The sequence below is a fragment of the Saccopteryx leptura genome, chromosome 7, assembly GCF_036850995.1.
Source record: "Saccopteryx leptura isolate mSacLep1 chromosome 7, mSacLep1_pri_phased_curated, whole genome shotgun sequence".
Lineage (NCBI taxonomy): Eukaryota > Metazoa > Chordata > Mammalia > Chiroptera > Emballonuridae > Saccopteryx > Saccopteryx leptura.
Window position 1 is genome coordinate 112,609,743 of NC_089509.1, and position 26,751 is coordinate 112,636,493.

A 26,751-nucleotide genomic window follows, 5' to 3' on the forward strand; every position below is an offset into this window, starting at 1 on the left:
AAGCCAGTGACCTTGTGCTCAAGCTGGTGAGCCTGCGCTCAAGCGTGATGAGCCCCCTCTCAAGCTCATGACCTTGGGGTTTTAAACTTGGTATGCTTTTTTTTTTTTTTAATTTATTTTTAGAGAGGAGAGACAGAGAGAGGGAGAGAGAGGAGACAGAGACAGAGAGAGAGAAGGGGGGAAGAGCAGGAAGCATCAACTCCCATATGTGCCTTGACCAGACAATCCCAGGGTTTCGAACTGGCAACCTCAGCATTTCCAGGTCGACGCTTTATCCACTGTGCCACCACAGGTCAGGCTTGGTATGCTTTTAATATTGTAAAAATCACCCTTTCAGGTTCCATGAATTTGAGAAATGTATAACCATTAACACAATAAAGATACTGTATAGAATATTTCCATCAACCCCACAAGTTCTCTCATGTTCTTGGCAGTCAGTCTCCTCTCCCACCCATGTGCCCTGAAGCCACTGACCTAATTTCTGTTTTGCCTTTTCCACTATGCCCTATGCAATCATATAGTATGTAACCTTTCATATCTGGCTCCTTTCACTTAGAATAATGCTTTTGCAGTTCAAACGTGTCGTTGCATGTATCAGCAGTTCTTTTTAATGCTGAGTAATATTTTGTCATATGGGTGGATATTTTGGTTGTTTCCAATTTGGAGCTATTATGAACTAAGCTGCTCTAAACATTTCCATACAGGTCTTTGGCAGACTTCACCAGGCAAAAGTTATTTGTATTTATATAGTCAAAATTATCAATCTTCTTTTTTATGATTTTTAGATTTTGAGACATAATTACAAAGATATAAGAATTCACCATTTTTTTTTCCTTCTAGTGCTTGTGTGGGTGTATTTTTTTACATGCACATCTTTGAGCTATTTGGAGTTTATTCTGATGTGAGGCATAAATCAATTTTTCCCTCAAATGGCCACCCAGTGGTTCCCATTCCTAAATCAATCTTTTAAATATGACTTAAGAAACCATATTGTATGATTCTTTGTAATAATTTTTAATTTATTACAAATATTTTTAATTTATTAGTTATTTGTGTTTATTACTAATATTCAATTAAAGTAAGAATTAAAAACCTATTTTTTAAACCTTCAAATACAATTTAAAAATCTAGTAAATTTAATTATAAATGAAGTAATATTGCATTAAAAATTAAAAACTCATTTTTATTGTTCTTTAATGTTTAATTAGCTTATACATTTAACAAATTATAATTCCTTAAACATTTAAGCACTATTTGCAAACTTAATTAAATTAACTAAATATTGTAAATTAAAGCCACAAAACTTATGAATCTAACAAATTAAATTCTCTTAAATTTAAATATGATTTATAAACTTGATTAAATCTTAAGCATTTCCATCTATATCACAAATTTAATACATTTGATTTTCTCAAGCATTTCTATAATCTAAAGAGACATAATTACAAACCTATCAAAATCAGCCAAGTGTTTAAAAAACTGTAGTGAAAATATAGATCAAACTTTTTTTATTATATATATATGTTTTTCAATTTTATTTATTGATTTTTAGAGGGAGGAGAGGATTGAGAGAGAGAAAGAGGAGAGAGAAGTGGGAAGCATCAACTCATAGTAGTTGTTTCCTGTATGTGCCTTGACCAGGCAAGCCCAGGGTCTCGAACCGGCAACCTCAGCGTTCTAGGTCGATGCTTTACCCACTATGCCACAACAGGTCAGGCTAGATCAAACTTTTAAACTTTTTTTTTTAGCTTTTATTTATTGATTTTAGAGAGAGGATAGAGAGAGAAAGGTGTGGGAGGACCAGGAAGTATCAAGTTATAGTAATTGCTTCTCAAATGTGCTCTGATGGGGGAAGCCAGAGGCCTTGAACTGGCGACCCCAGCATTTCAGGTCAACACTTCGTCCACTGTGCCACCACCAGTCAATGTGTTTAAACTTGAACACATTTAAAAGTCATTGTAAATTTAATAGATATTACTAAATTTAAATATTTCCTACCAATTTAATCATTTCCATTATTCTATGTATTTAAATTAAAATGACAAATATGTCAGAATATCTGTATTATTTTAAACTTATTAAGTATACAGTTTAGAAGTGCAGCTTCTAGTTAAAGAGCTATTACATACCTTCCTTCCCGCTAGCAGCACCACTGAAATGACAAGAACAGGGTTTTTCTAAAACTGAAAGCCCACAGAAACAGAGAGAATGGGAAAGGCCACAGAGGCCACAGTGGTGCATGCTAGAAAGCAGATGACCTACTGAGAGTGGATGTTACAGCCCTGAGGAAGCTGATACCTAAACCGGGGACGTCAGGAAGCAACCAGACCTGTACCCCAGAACCTCAGGGCAAGTGGCTCAGGAACGGGTGGAAATGGAGTCTTTGGAAAGGGAGGGTGAAGTGACCGGAGAACAGTGGGAATGGTTGAAATCTGTTGATGTGCTTAGAACCGCAGTCTCCTTCAGCCCCGCTTCTCTGTATGACCAGCAACAGCTCCGCCTCACCCCCGGGAGAAGACGGGAAGGCTGATCTGTGGACGCAGGACCCCAAGCGACTGGGGACAGAGGGACTCCGTGCTGACCCTGGTCAAGGATTACGTAAACACCCACATACTGAACTGGGAGATTCGCTGTGACTTCTTCTGCACAGGCCACGGCAGGATCCAGGATTACACCCTCCAGGCAGTAATCTGTAAGGTTCTTCTCTGGGGAATCAGACCAGGCCAAGAAAAGAGATTGCAAGATATTAATAGCCTGGATCCTCCAACCAGAGCCCAGGCAGATACATAGCGGCCTGTAAAGGGGCTCTCCTCTGGATAGCCCTGCTCGATTCCCAGAGCTTCCGGTCAGCTTCCCAGCGCCCCACTCCAGAATATGCGTGGACAGCTAAGAATTAGCTGGCTTCTGGGGCCCTGGCCGGTTGGCTCAGTGGTAGAGCATCAGCCTGGCGTGCAGAAGTCCCAGGTTCGATTCCCGGCCAGGGCACAGAGGAGAAGTGCCCATCTGCTTCTCCACCCCTCCCCCTCTCCTTCCTCTCTGTCTCTCTCTTCCCCTCCCACAGCCGAGGCTCCATTGGAGCAAAGTTGGCCCAGGCGCTGAGGATGGCTCTGTGGCCTCTGCCTCAGGTACTAGAATGGCTCTGGTTGCAACAGAGCGACGCCCCAGATGGGCAGAGCATCGCCCCCTGGTGGGCGTGCCGGGTGGATCCCCGTCGGGTGCATGCAGGAGTCTGTCTGACTGCTTCCCCGTTTCCAACTTCAGAAAAATACAAAAAAAAAAAAAAAGAGAGAGAGACACTTGGGTGGGGGTAGGGGAGTAAAAAGGGAAAATATATGGTGACGGAAAATGATTTTCCTTTGGTTGGTGGGCACACAACACAATCAACAGTTCATAAAGCTATAGAGATGTTTACCTGGAACTTATGTACTCTTATTAATCAATGTCACTGCATAAAACTTAATTTTATAAATAAATTGTTTACAGAAGCCAGAAAAAAAAAAAAAAGAATTAGCCGGCTTCTGAGGAAAGCCAGAACAAAATCCACGCCTCCACAGTAGAGGAAGTATAATTGTGAAGAAAATAAAGGCCATGCACAAAGACAGAACAAACTATTCAACCTCTGGAACCTATATAATTGTACTAACCAGTGTCACCCCAATAAATTCAATTATAAAATAAACTCAAAAAACTATTCCTCAGTAATATCCTCGGGAGGATAAGAAAGGATAATGTATCCATGAAAACAGAAAGCCGCAAGGGAAAAATCCAGAAAATTTAAAAGAGCTTTTAGAAAATAAAAATATGATCAGAAAAACAAAAAACTTAATAGAAGGGCTGAAAGAAGAAATTGAGAAAATCACCTAGAGAAAAAGAACCGAAAGTAAGAAATTGACAATATGGGTGTGTGTGGGGGTGGGGAATAATAAAATTTTAAATTAGACCAGGAGGTCCAATATCTGAAATATAGGAGTTCCAGGGAAAAAATTATACAAGAAACTGCCCTAAATGTTAGTTGTATGTCCCCAGATTAACAACTCTCACCAAGTGCCTGGCATGATGAATGACAAAAGAATCACATACCAGGTATCTCAAGGGGTGTCCATTCAGGACAGAAACCACACTGCTATTTTTCCACGGACAACTTATTATAAAGGACCGTTACCCAATAGAAGATGGCTAACCACTCACAGGGGCTAAAACAGGGGTCCAGAAGCAGCAGCAGCAAAGGCAGCTAGGACCTCGATGCTGGGGGCGGGCGGACAATAACAGACAGGATGTCCATTCTTTCTTTCCCGGTCAGACAGAGATTTGGATTCCTTTGCAGAGGGCATGACTCCTGCAAGAACAGGAATGAGCAGCCTGCTGCTGCCAAGAAATTTGCCAAAGACGGCCAGAGCTGGTCTGAAGAAGCAGCTGCCAGTAGAGACAGCAGGCCCGCAGGCACACCTGGAGGTCCTCTGCCCTGGCCACTGGCTCCCTCACTGCAGACTGGTGAAAGAGGACCAGAACCTGGAGACAATCTGCACATTTTCAGACAAAAATTTGCTTCCTGTAGACCCTTTCTGAGAAATCTATTGAAGGATAGAAATACCCAAAATGAAAGATATGCTTAATTAAAATTTTTTCTAACTGTAAGCACTAAATACAAACAATTTTTTGTAGTATCCTACATATTTAAATTAAAATAACAAGTAGAGTGTGTTAGATCTCTGTGCAGAGCTCATCTGGGAACGGCAGGTGGGCGAGTGAATGCTGGGTGGCAACCCACAAGGCCTGTCACCAACCCCTAATCACAGCCACTGTGCTCGAAGTTTGTTCGTTTGTCTCTTTAAGGGCAACCTCATTTCTGAATTATTGAAGGAGAGAAACACTTCAATGTTGTCAGTTCTTCATTATTAAGATTTTCACTTTACTCCATTCTCATTTCAGCCTCAGTCTCCTCTTTTCCATTATTATTTATATTAATAACGTTGCTTTCATTTTCAGTGTGTAAAAATTACTCCCGTTCCACGCTAAAACTTAATGTAGCTGAAAGTCTGTTTTGCCGTGGTTAGATAAATTGAACCAAAAATCGATACATAGGGGAACACATATTCCATGTTGTAAATTTGCACCAAAAACCTATCTTATATGTTTATAGTTAAAATAGGCAGCAAAATAAGAGCTTATCTTTTCTTTTTTCTTTTTTGTATTTTTCCAAAATGAGAAGCGGTAAGGCAGAGAGACAGACTCCCACATGCACCCAACCAGGATCCACCTGGCATGCCCACCAGGGGGGCGATGCTCTGCCCATCTGGAGTGTTACTCTGTTGCAACCGGAGCCATTCTAGCACCTGAGGCAGAGGCCATGGAGCCATCTCCAGCGCCCGGGCCATCTTTGCTCCAATGGAGCCTTGGCTGCAGGAGGGGAAGAGAGAAACAGAGAGAAAGGAGAGGGAGAAGGGTAGAGAAACCCGTTGGCGCTTCTCCTGTGTGCCCTGACTGGGAATCAAACCCGGGACTTCCACATGCGGGGCTGATGCTCTTTTGCTGAGCCAACCGGCCAGGGCCAGAGCTTATCTTTCTAATTCATGAAAACAGTAACATCTTTTTACCTTCTGGAATGCCCGTGCTGTGTGAATTTTTGAGTAATAACTAATGGTGAGATTACATGGTGTTTGCCCTCGTGGCCCTTGCTCTTCCATTCCCCAGGAGGCAGTTCAGCTAACATCATCCTTCTTCTCCTAAGAAAAGACCTAATCTCATAAACTATGATATAGAATCTCAGCCACACTCAGTGAAATCCCCTGATTATATGTGATTTCCAAACCAGAAATTGATCTGATGGAGTAACAGCACTCTTCAGGAGAAAGCAGAGGCAGCTGGTGTGCCAAGTTACCAATGTCTTCCCTGTCCAGATGCTCAGAAAGACTCCGGATGCCCCCCACTCAGTGTGTGGGACCCGGCAAGTCGACCTGATCCTTCAGGAGCAAGTCCGGTTACTAGCGGGATAGAGGGAGGCGTCTTCTCAGTCATGCTGTTGGGGAAGTCCTCACAGCAAAAAGTAGGCGACTTTTAGTGGTGACAGACAATTAGAAAAATCACATACCAAGTCTGAGTAAAAAGCTGAAATAAATGTCTCTGGAGGGGACGGTTCAGAAAGCAGACCTGGATGAAGTGTGATTGGGTACTGTTAGATAATGGATGAGAAGTAATATGTGGTTCTGATCTCTTGGTGTTTGGGGCTGAATTTGTTGTTTTGAATGTGAAGTGAGTGACCGAGGAGGAAAGCGAGAAGAAAGAGGCCAGGACCTACCTCTGTGCAGCATGGTCCGTTTACCCAGCACCGGGCTGGGCACTGGGGACTTATCTCATGTGTCTCTCCAAACGCTGGTGAGGTGGGCATCCCTCTTTGCATATTGGACATGAGGACATGAGGCCCAAGAGAGTCAGAAACTTGCCCAAGGTAAATGACCGAGACCAGGCTTTGAACCGGACCCGTCCACACCACAGCCTCTGCGTTCTGTGTCAGCAGCGGGACCCTTCAGCCAGGGCTAGTGGTGGGGAAATCACAGGCTCAGACCACGGTGGCAGGGTGCTCAGTGTCCAAATACACTCAAATGCTGAGATGCCCAGTTGGGCTCACTTTTTCCGAGTGCCCCCTTGAGGGCTGCCTGGTGAGTCCCTGCTGTCCTGGTCGTCACATGATTTCTCTCCAGATACCACATAATGATGTGTACCCTACAGCAAGGCTGACTGCCCACCCTGGAAGGGACAGAGCAACGCCAGAGAGCTCATCGTGCAGAGTCAGACGCTGCCTGGATGAGAAGAGCTGGGGCCAGTTATCCAGCCCGTCCACCTGGGTTCTTCATCTGCAGGAAGATGGCCATGCAGTGCTCACAGGTGGCTGGGAGACAGACAGCCTGGGGAGAGCCCGGCGAAGCCAACGTCCAGCCAGATTGGAACAGTCTTGCGAAAACCATGGGAAGGTTCTCTGTAGCTTTTCTCACAGACGTGTTCATTAACAAACATTCACAGTTAATCAGAACAAGATGTTTAAAACCGTATTCAGAGACTGTCAGGTTTTCAAAATAGCGATAAATATGTAACAATGACTTAAAATGAGCTAATACCATAATAGTACTCAGTTCACAGATATTTGGGGGACAGTCTGAGCTCAGCTTCCTTTAAGCTGCACACCCTGAGAAACAGTTGCATTGACTGCCACGCTGATATCAACTCCTCACTGCGTAGACGAATACTTCCCTTCCCATCCCATGTTACGGGCAGAGTATCCCACAATCTAAACGTGCTATAATTATTTACCTAGTCCCAAATACTGGACCCTTAGGTTGGTTCTGGTTTTTCTTATCATAATTAACTGATTACAAACATCATTATGTTAAAAAGGTGCTGTACACATCTCTGGTAAGTTCCTTAGGTTAAACTCTTACAAGTAAGATGTCTGGGTCAAAGGGCATAGATGACCTTCCATTTTGACTGGCCAAATGAATTCACATTCGGCTCTGTGATTGTTAAGGGCCCCCATTTTCTTTCTCTTCACCAATATCGAGTTTTGTCACTTCAAAAAGGTGTTTAGCCAACTGAATCAATAAGTGGTAGAAAATGCCTGTCTCTTGTATTTTTCTGTTTTAGTAAGTATAGTATGTGGAGTATACTCAAGTCTTGACAAGGCTAAGACGTGATCCTGAATATGAGGTTTCTGAGTACTGCTCTGTAGAGTTCCAATATGAAAGCTATATAAAAGAAAGCGTCGTGCCTCAGGCCCTGGCTCGTTGGCTCAGCGGTAGAGTGTTGACCCAGCATGCGAAGGTCTCAGGTTCGATTCCCAGCCACGGCACACAGGAGAAGCGCCCATCTGCTTCTCCACCCTTCCTCCTCTCCTTTCTCTCTGTTTCTCTCTTCCCCTCCCACAGCCAAGGCTCCATTGGAGCAAAGTTGGCCCGGGCGCCAAGGATGGCTCCATGGCCTCTGCCTCAGGTGCTAGAATGGCTCCGGTTACAGTGGAGCAACGCCCCAGATGGGCAGAGCACCGCCCCCTGGTGGGCATGCCAGTGGATCCCGGTCCGGCTCATGCAGGAGTCTATCTGTCTGCCTCCTCCCCACTTCTCACTACAGAAAAATACAAAAAAAAAAAAAGAAAGAAAGAAAAAGAAAAGAAAAGAAAGCGTGGTGCCTGAGAACAGACTGTTTCTGAGTCAGAAGGGAGGAGGCTTGGCCCCTGGTCCCAGCCAGCCATTTTTCCTCAGGCAGCTGCTCCCGTAACTGACTTAAGAACACCTCAGAGCAGCCAGCAGGATGCTTATCTATGTGGGCGACTTAGCTTGGTTCAGTGCCCTGGGGATCCTCCCTCCAGGGGCCATGACTGCAAGCACTTCAAGTACAGTGCTGCCTTCTAAATCAGTACCAGAGGGTCAATTCATAAGTAAGGAGTGTCAGAGGGATTTTTCGTTGATGAAATGAATGTTGTGCAAGATATGAAGCTGACAAATAAGATTGTACAAGTGTCTCTGCCTTTTTTTGAGCAACGTTAGTTTGGTAACAATGTTTCTGGTGCGGTGCCCTGTCTAGAACTCCATTCCAGAACTCTCCACTTAATCAAAGGTTTGTTTGTTTATTTATTTATTTATTTATTTATTTATTTATTTATTTATTTATTTTTGCTTGACCTGGCTAGACAGGTAGCTGGTTTTGTCATTATAGTATCAGCTGCACTTGCCCCAGAGAGAAACCTTCCTGGGGAGGGTCCCAGAGAATGCCACGGAAGACAGAGAGGGGGGACTCCACTGAGCTTCCAGAAACATGTTTGGGACACTAGTGGTGCCTGCCTGGTGACAAATGTCTTTCCTGCGTCAGAATTCAACCCGAGACTTGCTTCCACTGTAACACAACCTGGTAGGAAGGTTGTGGGGAAGGCGACCTATGACTTCTCACTTCACCTCTGAAACTTTTTGCTCATCTGGCTGGGTTGCAGAAGGACTAAATTATTTGACTTCCCAATTAGTTCTAAAAGTTCCAGATTCAGCTGTTAGACATTGTCACTCAATAGAAAGGAAATGTTATTTATAATATTTAACAGTACCTTGAATAACATTCGATAGAAAGGGAATGAAAAGGAAATTGAAGTGCCGAGAGACGAAATAAATTGGCTAGGCCTTTCTCGCTCCAAAATTCATGTTCTGTCTGCTGTAATACTTGATACCCCTCTGTTAGGAAATGAATTGTGTGTTGAAGCAGTTGCACTGGGGGACAGGGCCTGGATAGGTCATTGTGGTGAAATGAAGTCATAAAGGTGGGGCCCTAAGCCAGGGTGACAGGTGTCCCGTCTGTGCACGCAGGGAAGGAAGGCCGTGGGAGGGCACAGCGCCCAGCTGGCAGTCCTTGGGGCACAAGCGAGGAGACAGGCCCCAGGAGAAGGAGCCAAGCCTGCCACCACCTTGGTGGTGAACTTGGAGTTTTCAGAACTGTGAGAACATAAACTTCTGCCACCCAGTCTGTGGCATTTTGGAACGGCAGCCCTAGTGACGGATACAGCTTCACCTCTGTGAGATGGGGCAGAAAGGTGTGGGAAGAAAGGAAGAGGTTGGGCGGCTCACAGCCTGGGGGGCAATAGAGAACTTGCAGAGACCGGGGACCTTGGCTCAAGAAGGTTCACTCAGGACCTGGGAGGCCCCCTGGGAGTGCTGGGAAAGTGGGGGTGGGGGAGAGGAAACTAAATAAAGAGAGGCTGTAGCAAGTTGCACCTGCTTAACAATTTTGCCTCGGGCAGAGCCTGCCTGAACATTATTTTGCCTTACCCGGTTATGCTAGTGAGGGAAGACCCCAGAACGGGATAGCCAAGCTGCGTATCCGCGAGGGAAGACCCCAGAACGCGATAGCCAAGCCGTGTATCCGCGAGAGAAGACCCCAGAACTGGTTAGCCAAGCCGGGTATCCGCGAGGGAAGACCCCAGAACCGGATAGCCAAGCCGCGTATCCGCGAGGGAAGACTCCAGAACACGATAGCCAAGCCGTGTATCCGCGAGGGAAGACCCCAGAACGGGATAGCCAAGCCGTGTATCCACGAGGGAAGACCCCAGAACACGATAGCCAAGCCGTGTATCCGCGAGGGAAGACCCCAGAACGGGATAGCCAAGCCGTGTATCCACGAGGGAAGACCCCAGAACACGATAGCCAAGCCGCGTATCCGCGAGGGAAGACCCCAGAACGGGATAGCCAAGCCGCGTATCCGCGAGGGAAGACCCCAGAACGGGATAGCCAAGCCGCGTGTCCGCGAGGGAAGACCCCAGAACTGGATAGCCAAGCCGCGTATCCGCGAGGGAAGACCCCAGAACGGGATAGCCAAGCCGGGTATCCGCGAGGGAAGACCCCAGAACGGGATAGCCAAGCCGCGTATCCGCGAGGGAAGACCCCAGAACACGATAGCCAAGCCGTGTATCCGCGAGGGAAGACCCCAGAACGGGATAGCCAAGCCGCGTATCCGCGAGGGAAGACCCCAGAACGGGATAGCCAAGCCGGGTATCCGCGAGGGAAGACCCCAGAACGGGATAGGCAAGCTGTGTATCCGCGAGGGAAGACCCCAGAACGGGATAGCCAAGCCGTGTATCCGCGAGGGAAGACCCCAGAACTGGATAGCCAAGCCGTGTATCCGCGACGGAAGACCCCAGAACTGGATAGCCAAGCCGTGTATCCGCGAGGGAAGACCCCAGAACTGGTTAGCCAAGCCGTGTATCCGCGAGGGAAAACCCCAGAACTGGATAGCCAAGCCGCGTATCCGCGAGGGAAAACCCCAGAACGGGATAGCCAAGCCGCGTATCCGCGTGTCTCCTGAGTCATCTTCCCCGCTAGCCCTAGTGCAGAAATGGTTGGGTTTGTTGCTCGGGTTGGTGAGAGTTTTGTCTTCTCAATTAACTACCCAGTTAGTTCCATTACAGGTTGAAAAATGTGGGATAAGTTGGAAAAGCGTCAAGGGACATCTCTAGGCCTGGTGGGTGACACTGCTGTGAAGTCAGCAAGTCAGCGTGGAACTGCAGTGCAGGCCATACGCATTGAAACGCAGTTTGCTTCAGATAAACCAAAATGCCGGGAGAAGTGGAATGGACGATCAGCAGATCCGTTACCAAGAAGGGTCCTGTGTCTCGACACTTGCATGCATCAGACATGCCTAGCAGTGCTCCCCCCAGCCTGTCCCTGTAATTGTCCCTCTCTGGGAGAAGAGTATTCATTCATCTTGTCTGTGCTGTAGACCGGCAGGGAGGCGGAGAGTAGAATTGGAGTTGGAGAATCTATGTTCTCAGAGATCTTCAAGAGACAACCATTTGGCTCTGGGTGATTTTAACATCAGTTGACTTGATAGATTTTTAAGATCCCTTCCAGCACTTTGATTTTGTGACCCTAATCACTAAGGAAAATGTTCACTGATACACAGACCTCACTTCTAATTGATGGGATGCCAGATTGCCAAGTTATAGCTGGCGCTGCACACAGAGCCTTAGGGGCCTACCCGTGATTGTTCAAAACCCAAACCTCACCGTAGCTGTTGGTATTGAAATCAGTTTCATTCACATCACCTTCTGGTCCATCACAGGTCATCTTTAGATGGTGGAAGGTTTCTCTGAGGAGTGAGGATCAAGGAAAACAACCTGGAGAAGCAAAAGACTCTCATGAAGACTTCCTAAAGAATTCACACCTTCAAGGTACGGAGGGGAGCATGTGACATACGTATTGCTGTAAAGTTCCCTTTAATTAGGGATAGATTTGGTCAGAGAAGTGTCAAAGATATCATCGTTTGAAATATTGATATGTCATTATGTACTTAATTCAATACAGTAGATATAGTAAAATGTTGGTTCTTAAAAACTAGAAAATTGTTAACATGTCCTTAAATTTCTTTTGGGAAAAAATCTTAACATGTTTAAGATTCCAGGTTACCATGTAGATTTCATTAATAATCTCAAACCACGCAAATCTATGTTATTTATTGTAATATTTCATTAAAACGGGCTTCCTCTAGTTAAAAATAAATGAAAGGTTATTAAAAAACAATCAAATTACCTACCCCTTTAACTCATATATTTTGGCATTCATTTAAAATTGCTACTATTTCTTTTACTATCAAGGTTTGCTTGAGAAGTTATTTTAATCAAGACTAGGGCTTAATAATAGAAATTGCCCTCCAGTATCTATCCCCTATGCTTTTATCCTTCTCAATGTGAAAAATTTTTTTAAAGTTCAAAAATGTTTTTTTTTTTAAAAAAAAAAACTTTCACATTACCCATAACCCAGCTTCCACAGTGCTCAGGATGTATACAACCCACCGTTCCCACTGGATTTCCACAGTGCTCAGGATGTATACAACCCACCGTTCCCACTGGATTTCCACAGTGCTCAGGATGTATACAACCCACCGTTCCCACTGGATTTCCACAGTGCTCAGGATGTATACAACCCACCGTTCCCACTGGATCATGTTGAAGCAGATCTCAGTTGCTACCTCATTTCATCCCAAATGAGCTCAGTATGTACCTCTAAGAGGACAAAAATTTTTAAAAGACTTTATTCATTTTAGAGGAGAGAGAAAGATAGAGAGAGAGAGAGAGAGAGAGAGAGAAAGGGGAGGAGCAGAAAGTATCAACTCCCATATGTGCCTTGACCAGACAAGTGCAGGGTTTTGAACCAACGACTTCACTGTTCCAGGTTGACACTTTATCTACTGCACCACCACAGGTCAGGCCTAGACTCTTTAATAATTATTCCTTCATAATAAAAATTTAAAGCTGGAAGGCACTTTAGAGATTCTTATTTTCTTTGTAGTTAACAATTTATTAATATCAAGTACTTTCGTATATGTGTTCTTATTTTATTGTTAACATATATTTGTGAAATAAATAGTGTCATCCCATTTCACAGATGAGATTTAGAGTGGGTGTGGGTGTGACTGTCCAGGCCCCGCATGACTGCTGACATTTCCAAGGCTAAGTGCTAGGAATTGAAAAATCAAGTATATTAACTTATCTTCCGAAGGCCCACTCTGGGTGCGTCTCTGATAATCAATATTCTTAAAAACATTATATTAGTTAACATTTTAGCATGTAATAGTTGTTAGTCTAGAAAGAGTAGGTTTGCTTTTTTTAAAAAAAATAGTTAAACGTCTGGATGGATGGCTTTCAGGTCCTGATATTGTACACGTGATTTCATTAACTTTTTTATAGCAAGTATTTATAAAGTTCATTATTGGCTGAAAAAGAGCCATGTCAGGGAAACGTTTCATTGAATAAAGTTCAGCCCAGGCCTTCCGTCCTTATTTAATGATGGAATAGGCGTGGTTCTGCAGAGATATGTGTTATAAAATAAAGTTCTAGAAAATACTTTGTACTTTTAAGGTGGGATCCATTTTATTTTCTAAGCCCTACAGTACCTAACGCAGAACGATGTTTAGTGAGTGCTGAATATCCATTTACAGACTCCGCGGTCTCCTGATTGGCTTCCACTGAACTCTGACGATGGGGATGTGGCCGGATGGATTGGAGGCCATTCTCTTCTGAGTTAAAGGCTTAAAAGGGCCACACCCTCCCCTGCCTCTTTTTTTTTTTTTTTTTTTTTTTTTTTTTAACAGAGGCAGAGATAGACAGGGACAGACAGACAGGAACGAAGAGAGATGAGAAGCATCAATCATCAGTTTCTTGTTGCGCGTTGCGACTTCTTAGTTGTTCATTGATTGCTTTCTCACATGTGCCTTGACCGCGGGCCTTCAGCAGACCGAGTAACCCCCTGCTGGAGCCAGCGACCTTGGGTTCAAGCTGGTGAGCTCTTTGCTCAAGCCAGATGAGCCCGCGCTCAAGCTGGTGACCTCGGGGTCTCGAACCTGGGTCCTTCCGCATCCCAGTCCGATACTCTATCCACTGCGCCACCACCTGGTCAGGCCTCCCCTGCCTCTTGCTTGCCTCCAGCACCTGCAACACCCCTGCCCCCAAGATAAGCTCCTGGGGGTGGGGGGATGAGACATCAGCTCCAGGCTAACCACGTGGGGGTTTCCTCCTGATCCTGAAGAAGAGGCAATAAAGTGGGAATTCAAGGGTCAGACTGGAGCCTGGCCCCCGCTGAGCCCTCCTTCCTGGCACAGGAGAGTAGGGGAATTCCATCACCTACTGCGCCCAGCAGGCTTTGAAAATGGCGGTGTGGACAGCGCCAGCTCAGGACTGCGCGGTGGCCTTTCTCCAGGGGCAGCAGTGAGATACCAGGTTCAGCTGGCCCGGCAAGTTCACAAGCGCCTGTGCCTCACTCTTTAGACCTCCTGCAACATCCCAGCAGAGGGGAAGACTCCCAACCGCACTGCTGTTTGTCCCGCTGTCCCCCGTGGCTCTTAGGGAGGCCCTCAGAAAGGCCTCTGTGCAGAGAAGGCGGGGTGCATAGAGTGGCAGAGAATGGGACTTGGGCTCAGGGCTCAGGGCTCAGGCTTTGACTCTACGCTGCCTGAAGCCAGCATGGTAGGCTATCAGCTCTTACTGTTTGCTCTTGTTAAGAAAATGACGTTTGACTGCGATTATTTTTTCCTATTCCCTTTGTCATAGTCCCAAGATCTCCTCTCCCCTCATCCCCCCAAAGTGTTTCTCACCCTCAGTAACTCTCCTGCTTAAATCCGACACGTGTTGACACGTCTCTAGAAGTGAGGGTCACCCTTGGTGGCAGCCCCGGCAAAGGACCTCAGCTGTGGTGCTCTTGCTCCCTTGGCCTCCGGCAGCACTTAGCTCGAGGTGACTTTTCTCCCCTGACCTCCAGGGCACCTCGCTCTTGATTGTCCTCCTGCCTTGCTGGCCCCATCTCGGTCTCCTGCTGGCCCTCCCTAGTCGCTGTCCGTCAATGCTGGGCCCAGGGGCAGCCCTTGCGTCTCTTCCCTGGTCTGTGTCTATTCCCCGGGAGACTGTCGAGGCTCTGGCTTTCCACGCCACCCATAAACAGACCAGCCCCGTATCTCAGCCTTCCCTCTCCTGGAACAACACTCTGATAGTTACCTAGCTGCGCCCTGGACTCTCCTCTTCAGTATCTAAGGGGCTTTCACATGTAACATGTCCACATGTCACCACAATCAATTAAAAATAAAACAATTTAAAAATAATAAAATAAAACATTGGGTTATCTTAAAAAAATGTAACATGTCCAAAAATAGCCCCTGATGGTCCCCTTAACCCTTCTAGCTCCCAAAACTGCCAGCCGAAGTCTGCACATATCCTTGGTTCCATTCTTTTTTTTTTTTTTTTTGTATTTTTCTGAAGCTGGAAACGGGGAGAGACAGTCAGACAGACTCCCGCATGCGCCTGACTGAGATCCACCTGGCCCACCCACCAGGGGGCAATGCTCTGCCCACCAGGGGGCGATGCTCTGTCCCTCTGGGGCGTCGCTCTGTTGCGACCAGAGCCACTCTAGCGCCTGGGGCAGAGGCCAAGGAGCTATCCCCAGCGCCCGGGCCATCTTTGCTCCAATGGAGCCTCGCTGCGGGAGGGGAAGAGAGAGACAGAGAGGAAGGAGAGGGGGAGGGGTGGAGAAGCAGATGGGCGCTTCTCCTGTGTGCCCTGGCTGGGAATCGAACCCGGGACTTCTGCACGCCAGGCCGACGCTCTACCACTGAGCCAACCGGCCAGGGCTCCCTTGGTTCCATTCTTTCTCCAACATGCTAGTTCAGTCCACGGAATGCTAGAACCCAAACCGCGGTAGGCAGCCTCCAGGATGCCTCCCAAAGATGCCCACCGTCCAGTATTCACACTTCCGTGTAATCGTCCCCCACACTGTATCTAAGTCGGCTGTGTGACCAACAGAATCAGCAGAAGCGATGCTGTGTCACTTTTAAGATTAAGTTATGCATGACCCTGCAGCGTCTGTCTTCTCTCTCTTTCCCCCTTCTCTCTCTCTCTCTCTCTCTCTCTCTCTCTCTCTCTCATCACTTGCTCTGGGGGAAGCCTGCCGCCTGTCTGAGGCAGCCGTGTGAAGGCCCGTGTGGTGAAGGGCTGCGGCCTCCAACCAGCAGCCATGTGCGAGAGCCTTCTAGGAGGAGGACCTTCCGGCCTCAGCCATGGCCTCAGATGACGCGGACCCGTGGCATCTGGACTGGACCTCGTGGGAGGCAGACCCTCAGCCAGAGCCATCTAGATAAGCCACTTCTAGGTTCCTGAACCTCAGGAACTGTGAGATATAATAAGTGGCTGTTGCGTTAAGCCAGGAAACTTGGGGATAATTTGTTACGCAACAATAGATAACTAATCCACGAGTGCCTCTTACCTTCTCCCCTGCTGGTCCAACCAAGGACGGCCTCTCTCCCAGATGGAAGGATAATAGCCTCCATCTGGTCTCGCTCTTTCTGCCCCACCATAGTTTGTTCTCAGCACAGCAGCCAGAGTTGGCCTTTCAAAACATTGTATCAGGCAGAGAAGATTAGCATGGCCCCTGCGCAAGGATGACACGCAAATTCGTGAAGCGTTCCATATTAAGAGGAAAAAAAATAAAATAAAATAAAACATTGTATCAGGGCACATTGCCCTTCTGCTTCAAACCGTCCAGGGGCTTCCTGACTCACGTACAGTAGAACTCCAAGGCTTGCAGTGACTTCCAGCCTCTCTCCCCTCTTGCTTACTCTATTACACTGGCCTCCCTGGTGTTTCTTGTACAAATCAAGTGTGCTCCCACCTCAGGGCCTTTGCACTTGCTCTTCCTTTTGTTAAGAATATATTTTACCAGGATGTTCCCATGATTTGTGCTTCATTCTGTTCTCCACTGAAAATACCTTATTTTTTTAAATTTTTATTTTTCTGAAGCTGGAAACGGGGAGGCAGTCAGACAGACTCCCGCATGCGCCCGACCGGGATCCACCCAGCACGCCCACCAGGGGGCGATGCTCTGCCCATCCGGGGTGTTGCTCTGTCGTGACCAGAGCAACTCTAGCGCCTGGGGCAGAGGCCAAGGAGCCATCCCCAGCGCCCGGGCCATCTTTTGCTCCAATGGAGCCTGGGCTGTGGGAGGGGAAGAGAGAGACAGAGAGGAAGGAGAGGGGGAGGGGTGGAGAAGCAGATGGGCGCCTCTCCTGTGTGCCCTGGCCGGGAATCAAACCCAGGACTTCTGCACACCAGGCCGACGCTCTACCACCGAGCCAACCAGCCATGGCCGAAAATACCTTATTAATAACAGAGTATTTCCCTGATCACTGTTCAGAAAATCACCACCTCCTCCCTTGTCCTGGAATACCATCTCTCCCAAAACATTTATCACCACAGGATTTACACTGTGTTACTTGTTTATTTGTTTATTGTCTGTCTCCATCACTGGAATGTGAACTCCATTATGGTGGGGACATTGCTTTGCTTATTGATGGGTCTTCAGTTCCCACCTAGAACAATGCCTGGTCCGTAGTGCAGTCATTTGTTATGTGAAATATTGGAGGGAACTCTTCGAGTAGAACAAAGGTAAGCTCTAAAACAGATCCTTCTAAATTGTCAGTCCAGTCCCAACAGTTCAGGTTTCTGATTAATATTTTATTCCAGGGGAAGAAAAATTTTTATTTTTATTTTATTTTATTTTATTTTAGAGAGAGAGAGAGATGGACAGACAGGGACAGACAGGAAGAGAGAGAGAGAGAGAGATGAGAAGCATCAACTAATAGTTGCAGCACCTTAGTTGTTCATTGATTGCTTTCTCATATGTGCCTTGACGGGGGTGGGGGGGGACTCCAGCAGAGTGAGTGACCCCTTGCTCAAGTCAGCAACCTTTGGGCTCAAGCCAGCAACCATAGGGTCATGTCTGTGATCCCATGATCAAGCCAGCGACCCCTCACTCAAGCCAGAGAAGACTGCGCTGAAGCCGGTAACCTGAGGGTTTTGAACCTGGGTTCTCGGCGTCCCAGGTTGATGCTCTTTCCACTGCACCACTACCTGGTCAGGCTACAGTCCTCAATTGATGGGCATTTTCACAACCCTTTGGGCACATTCTGGGACATATACAGGGGTGGGCAAAAATGGGTTTACAGTTATGAGTATACAAAACACAGTTTATTCTTATATTTTACTTATTTATTAATTATTGTATTACTTATTTGTATTATTTGTCTTCTTATTGTTGTTATTATGTTGTATCCCTAATTATGATTTATCTTTTAAGTAATGATGGCTGGCTGGTATATTAACCTACTTTTGCCCATTCCTGTGTATCTTTGCACGCTGACATGAGAACGTCAGTAACAGAGATTTCTAGACGTGGAACTGCTGGTCCGAAGACATGCATTATACATTATCGTAGCTAATGGAGTATTCTCTGTGCAGGGTGAATTCTTGAAAACCTCGTGTAGGAAGTCCAGGGCTCCTTGATAAAGGATGGTATTTCTGTTAATGGCTGGGATAGCATGGTCCTGGGATGTAGCACAAATACCACTGACAAGTCATTTGACCTATATAGTTGTGCCAACTTTATAATTATTCTATTTTTTGAAAGAATTTTAAATTGGGTGATTTACATTATTTCAACATTTGTTCATAAAATGAGACTTCATTAATATTTTAATTTTTTATTTATTTATTTTTTACAGAGACAGAGAGCGAGTCAGAGAGAGAAATAGACAGGGACAGACAGGAACGGAGAGAGATGAGAAGCGTCAATCATTAGTTTTTCATTAGTTGTTCATTGATTGCTTTCTCATATGTGCCCTGACTGCGGGCCTTCAGCAGACCGAGTAACCCCTTGCTGGAGCTAGCGACCCTGGGTTCAAGCTGGTGGGCTTTTCCTCAAACCAGATGAGCCCTCACTCAAGCTGGCGACCTCGGGGTCTTGAACCCGGGTCCTCTGCATCGCAGTCCGACGCTCTATCCACTACGCCACCACCCGGTCAGGCTTCATTAATATTTTGATGTCACAATATTTTAGTTTTGAGTAATTTAAAACCCTTGCAGGACATTTGGTTCTATCCAAAATGTCCATGGAGCCACTTGGTCCATGCTAAAAGGTACCTGAAATTTGGTCCTTTCCAAAACGTCCACACTTAGAAAATGTCCCTGCATTCACATAGCCCCTAACATTTATTTCTACTTTTGGTTTACAGGATTAATACCTAAAAAAATACTATCATATTTCATTGGCCCAACAATTACGTTGTGGTTATATTGCTTGCCTGGCTCGCCTGGCTGGTGATGGCCCATGGGATTAGGCAGATGGTTTGGGGTTTGAATCTTGTGGGAGAACAGGATTTATATTAACTATGGACCAAATGTTCATTGATCATTTGAAACTTACATAAAATACCAGTCATTTCACTATTCTCACAAATTGCCCAAAATTGCTACATTACTTATACTCTACCAGATTGCAGCTTTCTTACACTTTTGCTAGCTCTAATTAGATACTGCTATTTTTTTATCTTTTCCAGTAAGATGGTGAAATTAATATTTTTTCTAATTAACATCATCCTGATAATGAGCAAGTCGAGCCTCCGGTCCTGTTTAATTGCCGTTTATATTCTTTCTATAGTTTGTCTGTTTGTATTCTTTGTCTGTCTGTGAATTCTATTTTTTTTTTCTGAGACCTTTAACCCTTTGAGTAGTGAGTTTTATTCATGCTCGCTGACTTCCAGGAGAGTTTTTTATTTTTCAAAAAATGAAATTAGCCTGACCAGGTGGTGGTGCAGTGGATAGAGCATCGGACTGGGATGCGGAAGGACACAGGTTCGAGACCCCGAGGTCGCCAGCTTGAGCGCGGGCTCATCTGGCTTGAGCAAAGAGCTCACCAGCTTGGACCCAAGGTTGCTGGCTCCAGCAGGGGGTTACTTGGTCTGCTGAAGGCCCGCGGTCAAGGCACATGTGAGAAAGCAATCAATGAACAACTAAGAAGTCACAACGCGCAACGAGAAACTGATGATTGATGCTTCTCATCTCTCTCCATTCCTGTCTGTCTGTCCCTATCTCTGCCTCTGTAAAAAAAAAAAAAAAAAAATTAGTTTCAGTTATAGTTTTATTAACTTAAAATCCTGTTTGTTTGATAACCAATTTATGGAAACAAGAAGAACATACCTTTGCCTTTTTTTAATGTTGCCTTACACATTTTTAAAATAAAAAGTTTTGTACAATCGTCCTCTGGATGGTCAGGAGGCATGAGGATGTACATGAACGTTCATACTGCTCAAAGGGTTAAAAATCTGAAGAAGCATTTATAGATTTTTTTTCCTCGAAATAAATAGGAGCAATCAGAAATTAGCTGTTGGAAACATTTTAAAAAATTTAGTTTAAGGTAAAAATGTACCAATATAAACTCAACTGAAAGTGCTGATTCGTGAGTTGAGATTGAATCTAACTTAAAAATAAGTTGTTTTCCAACTTATGTTCATTTTAAAGTTGGTTGCTTACAGCTTCAAATGAGTTATAAGTGGTAGTTAACTATTCGGGGCAATCCACAAAAATCCCTGTGACAAAACCAAATAATAACATACCATACTTTCTGAACCCAATGAGAAAGGTTATTTCTGGCCTTTGATGTGAATGAAAATGTGGGAGATACAGTTTCAATGCCAAAGTTCTGAAATTCCCTTGGATATTTAGGTGATTATGGGGAAAATGGGAGTGAATGTTTGAAGTGGGAATTATCATAGAAAATTGATAATACTAATGAACACTAACATCCTGAAATACAGGCCCAAGTCCTGGATTCTGTGGGTGCAGCAGGAAGCAGAGGGTGGGGAAGAACAGTCCTCACCTTCTTCCCAGCCTGGGCCAGCCCCATGTATGGATCCATAATCTGTTTCCTCTAGGTGCTTTCATCAGGCTTGTCTCTCAACCCTGAACACGGGGCTTCATTTTCTCTAGCCCAGCCTCCACCTCTGACACTCTTCTGATCTGCTGCTCCCTGCCTTCAACGTGGACATCTCGAGTTTCTGCAGACCTGGGGGTGGTTCTGTGGGTGGAGGGTGGGGTGGGACAGTGTTTGGGCAGAAGCACTACAAGGCAGCAGCATGCGAGCCAGTTTCTTGTATATCCTCCCAGAAATGGTCTCTGCATATACGAAATATGTTAACACAAAATAATCTTTTTTTTTCCTTAGAGATAGAGAGAGAGAAAGGGAGAGAGATAAGCATCAACTCATAGTTGTGGCACTTAGTTGTTCATTGATTGCTTTCTCATATGTGCCTTGACTGGGGGCCTCCAGCCAAGCCAGTGACCCCTTGCTCAAGCCAGCGACCTTTGGGCTCAAGCCAGTGACCCCTTGCTCAAGCCAGCGACCTTTGGGATCAAGCCAGTGAGGCTTTGGGCTCAAGCCAAGCGACCATGGGGTCATGTTGATGATCCCATGCTTAACCCTGTGACCTCGGGGTTTTGAATGTGCGGCCTCAATGTCCCAGGTCGATGCTCTATCCAATACACCACCACCAGTCAAGAAACACAAAAGAGTTTTATTATACCTTGTGTTTTATACCTTTATCTTTCAAAGTTTTTAAATTTAGAAATACGTTATACCTACAAAAACAAAACAAGAAAACCCCCCCGAAAGTAGTATTACAGATACCCAACACCACTAACCAAAGTGACTAATTAACGTTAGTCACATTTACTTCATTTTATCCAAATTATCAAGTATGTTGGTGAAGTTGCTCAGAATAGCCTCTCCTCTCCATGTCTGAATTATCTGTAGTGATGTTTTCTCTCTCATCCCTTGATCATGGTAATTTGTGCTTTCTCCCTTATTTTTCTTGATGAATCTTGTTGGAGTTTATTGTTTATTTTTTAAACAAATTGACTTTTAGCTCTACAGATTTTCTCCATTTTTATTTATTATTAATTTCTGTTCTTACCTTTATTATTATTTCCTTCCTACTAATTTCTTTTCTTTTAATTTTTTAAAAGTTATTGATTTTAGGGATTGAGAAACATAGTTTGTTGTTCCACTTATTTATACATTCATTGATTGATTCTTGTATGTGCCCTGACCAGGGATTGAACCTGCAACCTTGATGTATCAGGACGACACTTGAACCAACTGAGCTACCTGGCCAGGGCCTTCCTACTACTTTCTTTATATCTGATTTGTTGTTCTCTTCCTAGTTTCCTGAGAAGGAAGCTTAATCATTTTTTTTAGCCATTTCCTCCCTAAATATATTTTAAGTGTTGCTATATCTATATTAAGTTTTGATAAATTGTATCTTTAGTCTCATTTAGATTAAATCTTTTTTTTTTTTTTGTAGCGCGCACCCAAGAGAGAGAGAGAGCAAGAGAGACAGACAGGTTTACAGGAAGGGAGAGAGATGAGCAGCATCAACTCTTTATTGCAGCATCTTAGTTGTTCACTGATCGCTGCCTTGGATGGGGGGGGGCGAGAGAGGCTCCAGCAGAGCAAGTGACCGCTTGCTCAAGCCGGTGACCTTGGGCTTCAAGCCTGTGGCCTTCAACTCAAGCCAGTGACCGTGGGGTCATGTCTATGATCCCACGTTCAAGCTGGCAACCTCATGCTCAAGCTGGTGAGCCCGCGCTCAATCCAGAGACCTCGGAGTCTCTAACCTGGTTCCTCCGCATCCCAGTCCAACGCTCTATCCACTGCGCCACCGCCTGGTCAGGCTCTTTGTTTTCTTTATTCCGTTTTTTTCCCCTTAAGACAGAGAATGCACTTAGCCCCTGCCTTGCAGACGTGGCTGTGTGACCCAGTTTTGCCCAGTAAGATGTGAGCTGGAGTTCTTTCACAGAGCTGCCCAGGGAGTGCCTGCAACAGGGAGACTCAGCTTCCTGCTGCTTTTGTCCCTAGCCCTGCCCCTTTTACCTGCAGGACTGTGGTTGATGCCTTGGGAACAGGAACCATCTCAGAGAGACTGAGGATGAGAGCCACATCCTAGAATGTGAAACCGAAGGTGACGGGACCCTGGGACATGAATGACATCGCGGGGCTCCTGTACCAGTCTTTACAGTCTACCTTTAGAATCTAGATAGATGAGGAAAAAAAGAAAAATCTTATTTGTTAAGCCACCTTACATTAAGTGTTCTGCTTTGTTCAGCCGTGAACCCATGTCTAACTGACTACAGAGCCACTATTTTGGAAGTTATCCTGATATTTTTGCCTCCCTTATCCTTCCCATCCCCCTTGCTTCCTCCCTCCTTTCCTTCCTAGATTTTAAAAAATCGCACTGGTCTATGGCTTTATTATAGTGGTAAACCGAAACCTTCGTGGCTGAAAGCTTTTCTAAAGGAAAGGGTTTACTGAGCCTTATTCCAACGAGAAAAAGGACCAGGTCCTGGGACGAGCAGTCCAACCCCCCAGCTCAATGGAGACGCTACCAGTCCGCCATCCAGAGTCGACAGGCCCTTTTCTACATGAAGTTTGGGGAAGAAAGATGTCAGCTGTTTTGAAAGAATTTCAGCCCATGGGCTGTAGATCAGGGGTGGGGGAAAGTGAAGCGGGCAAGAGCTGGGAGGGGCCCCAAGTCTGGAGGAAGAGGTGTTGGCGTCTCCGGATTGGCTGTGGGCAGCAGTCGGAAGGTTCACGCGTGAGCACGGCGCTGGGCACTGAGTGGCCGCTCTTCTCTCTGGGTGATCTCTGACATCGCCATCTGGGGGTTAGTTCAAAGTTTCGGCATCCTCTCAGGAATGTAAGCAGTCTTTTGTTGGTTTTGCCCTGCAATTGTTAACTGATTAACCTCTCTTGTCTTTTCCTACCACCCTCTGGCCTGCTATGACTTAATTTAGGAAGTCTTGGAATTTTTTTTCTTGTCAGTAGAAAGATTAGAAAATACAGATAAGCAAAAAGTAATAAGAGTCACCATCCAGATTCACCGCTGTTAAAGCCTGACTATGTATCTTTCCAAACATGTTTTCCTGTTTGTTAGCCACTTCTTGGTTATTCAGGGAACCGGGGTCAAAACAAAACAAAACAAAAAAATCCCCTCGTTTCCCTGTATATTTAACACTTGAATTATATTGCTTGATTCTTTGTAAACTGTTTCCTAATTTGAAAATGACAGAAAAGGTATGAAAAATATTAGCCAAAGTTAACACAATTTTCATGAACTATTCCTCTATTTTTCTCTTTGCTGTCCCCCTCCCTATTATCTAAAGATAAAGATAAAAAGAAGGGAAAGGGAAAGGAAAAGAGAAGAAGAATTCAATAAAATGAAGAGATCCGTGTTTCAGACACATCTGGGAGGAGAGGGTGGCAGAAGAGCCCCCGGGCCCAGTGTCCGGGCGCCAGCATCTGGGGCCCCCGTCTGGGAGGCTGTGAGAGGGGCCATGCACCTGCCTCTGAGACTGGGGAAGCTCGCCACTGGGACTGGAATTCGGGGCTGACCAGATCGGGGTGGGGGGGGCCTGATTCAGCCCTATGTTAAACACTGAGCGTCCCTAAAAGGTTCTGATCTCGGCCCTGGCCGGTTGGCTCAGCGGTAGAGCGTCGGCCTGGCGTGCGGGGGACCCGGGTTCGATTCCCGGCCAGGGCACATAGGAGAAGCGCCCATTTGCTTCTCCACCCCCCCACTCCTTCCTCTCTGTCTCTCTCTTCCCCTCCCGCAGCAAGGATGGCCCGGGCGCTGGGGTTGGCTCCTTGGCCTCTGCCCCAGGCGCTAGGGTGGCTCTGGTCGTGGCAGAGCGACACCCCAGAGGGGCAGAGCGTCGCCCCTGGTGGGCGTGCTGGGTGGATCCCGGTAGGGCGCATGGCGGGAGACTGTCTGACTGTCTCTCCCCGTTTCCAGCTTCAGAAAAATACAAAAAAAAAAAAGGTTCTGATCTCAGGGCAGGGAGGGCAGTTGGAGACAGTTGCCTCATGAACGCCTGCCACCGGGCCCAGAGGCAGCTCGTGATGTAGGAATGACTCAGAGTGGTGTAGTCTAGCGTCATTCCTGGGGGCAGGGGCAAGGTGCCCCAAAGCTGTGTCTTACTGATAATGATCAAGTTTTTACGTGACTGTGCCTGATAATCACGATGGTTTGTTGGTTTCTTTGAATTACAGTTCAAATTGCCTTAATATTTGGTGCAAGAATATTAGAGTATGTCCTCAATTTGTGCGAAGGTAAATTTGACTTCCTTGAGCGGCTCTCAGACAATTTGCTCCTGACTATCATTTCTTATCTGGATCTGGAAGATATTGCCAGGCTTTCTCAAACATCACGCAGATTTGCAAAGGTAATAACAGTCAAATGTTTTGTGTCCATAGAGATTTTTCTGTGCTTTCTCAAAGTTCTTTGTTTCCTTTTTCTTTTTCTTTTTTTAAATATAGCAGTGATTTATTATTTGCATTTATTTCAGCAAGCGTGTGTTGAATACGTACTTTATGACAGGCACCAGGACAGAGGGAGCAGAGATAAAAAGATGGCAGAAATAATATCTCAAGAAACTTACAGTTTAAAAGGAGAGATCAAGACAGATGCAAAGTATTACAGCATAGTGGGATCAGTTCAACAAGGGATGTGTGTACAAGGTACAAAGGTAGTGCAAGGTGATTTCCTTTGCCTGGCTTCACAGAGGTGGGTTACTGCATCTGGGGTTTTGAGGAGAACATAAGAGTTCACCAGGTGGTCTGGCAGACTAGAGGCATTCCAGATCAAGGGGCATTGCAAGTCAAGGCACCAGCTCAGGCAGCAGCCTGGCAGCACAAGAGAAGAAGACAAGGAGTGACTGTCCCTTATCCATTTTCTTTCCTTCAAGTGAGAGCCCTGTGCAGAATACTTCTCTCCCAACCCAGGTGGGTTTGGGGGACTTCCTCATAGTGTCCTGTCTTCTTCCACGCCCCAAGCTGGCCACGTGGACGTACTCTGACTCCTCAGCAGAATGACACAAGAGCAGAAAGCACATTCGGTGCTGACTCCACCCAGTGTCAGGACTTGGATGCCTCTCCTGATCCGGGAAGGTGCCTCATTCCAGCCCCTTCCGCGATTTAAATCAACTTCCCTTCTGCATCCCCACACCAAAAAAGGAGGCCTGGAAACAAGTATTATGAGCAATCATGTTATATGTGTATTCGCCACTAGAAAGGTATTAAAGTTAAGATTTTGTCCTTATTGCTGATAAGAAGCCGATTATCCATACCTTAAATGGGAATTTTAAGTAAATAAAAGATAGAAGCAGCGCCCTGAAGAGAAATGGGGAATTGATTCCCTACTTGAGCACCTGTCCTCTGTCGGGCTTTGCTCACACCTGCCTTTACTCTCCCTCTCGCTGTCTGGCCTTTTACGTTCTCAAAATCACTTAGCTGGTTTGAGCCCTCACGGTCAGTGCAGAACAGAACCGGGGCAGGATGTGGTCCAAAGCTACTGCTTTTTTCTTTCCAGGTAATAGTAACCATTCACTTCTGTTCTCAGTCTACATTTTACCCGTGTTCTGATTACCTTGTTTTCCCCCCTGTATAAACTAGTTTCTTTGACCTCTTTTGTCCTGTCATTGAATTTACTACTACTGGCCCTGGCCGGATAGCTCGGTGAGTTAGAACATCGCCTCGAAACACAGAGGTTGTCAGTTCGATCCTCAGGCAGGGCACGGACAGGAATGGATCGATGTTTCTGTCTCTCTCTCTCTGTCTCTCTCCATTTCTATCCTTCTAAAATCAATAAAGTAAACATTAAAAACAAAAAGAATTTACCACAACTACTACTACTAAAAAAACTTCCAATTCAAACTCCTGGGAACAAACTTATTAGCAGGTTATGTGTGTCCCTGTGCAACCCTCTCCTCTGGTCTTGGGGACGGAGGAGTTCTCCTGTTCGAGGCCGGCGCTCCACCACCTGGCTCCCAGGTCTAGCCTTTGGACATGACTCTTTCAC

The 26,751-nt window shown here is 45.7% G+C and overlaps 1 protein-coding gene and 1 pseudogene across 2 annotated transcripts in view; both read left to right on the forward strand.

Moving 5' to 3' along the window:
- The window catches only part of FBXO36 (F-box protein 36), an 83,082-nt gene that overhangs the window by 41,828 nt on the left and 14,503 nt on the right, over positions 1 to 26,751 (forward strand). The window contains exons 2-3 of one of the 2 annotated variants that reach the window (XM_066345302.1): positions 11,587 to 11,695; positions 24,945 to 25,117. In XM_066345302.1, the coding sequence (XP_066201399.1) occupies positions 11,587 to 11,695; positions 24,945 to 25,117 (282 nt within the window). The remainder of the gene's footprint in view (positions 1 to 11,586; positions 11,696 to 24,944; positions 25,118 to 26,751) is intronic. The other variant, XR_010746609.1, reaches the window with a different exon arrangement.
- Positions 16,383 to 16,481, forward strand: LOC136379217 (U6 spliceosomal RNA; annotated as a pseudogene).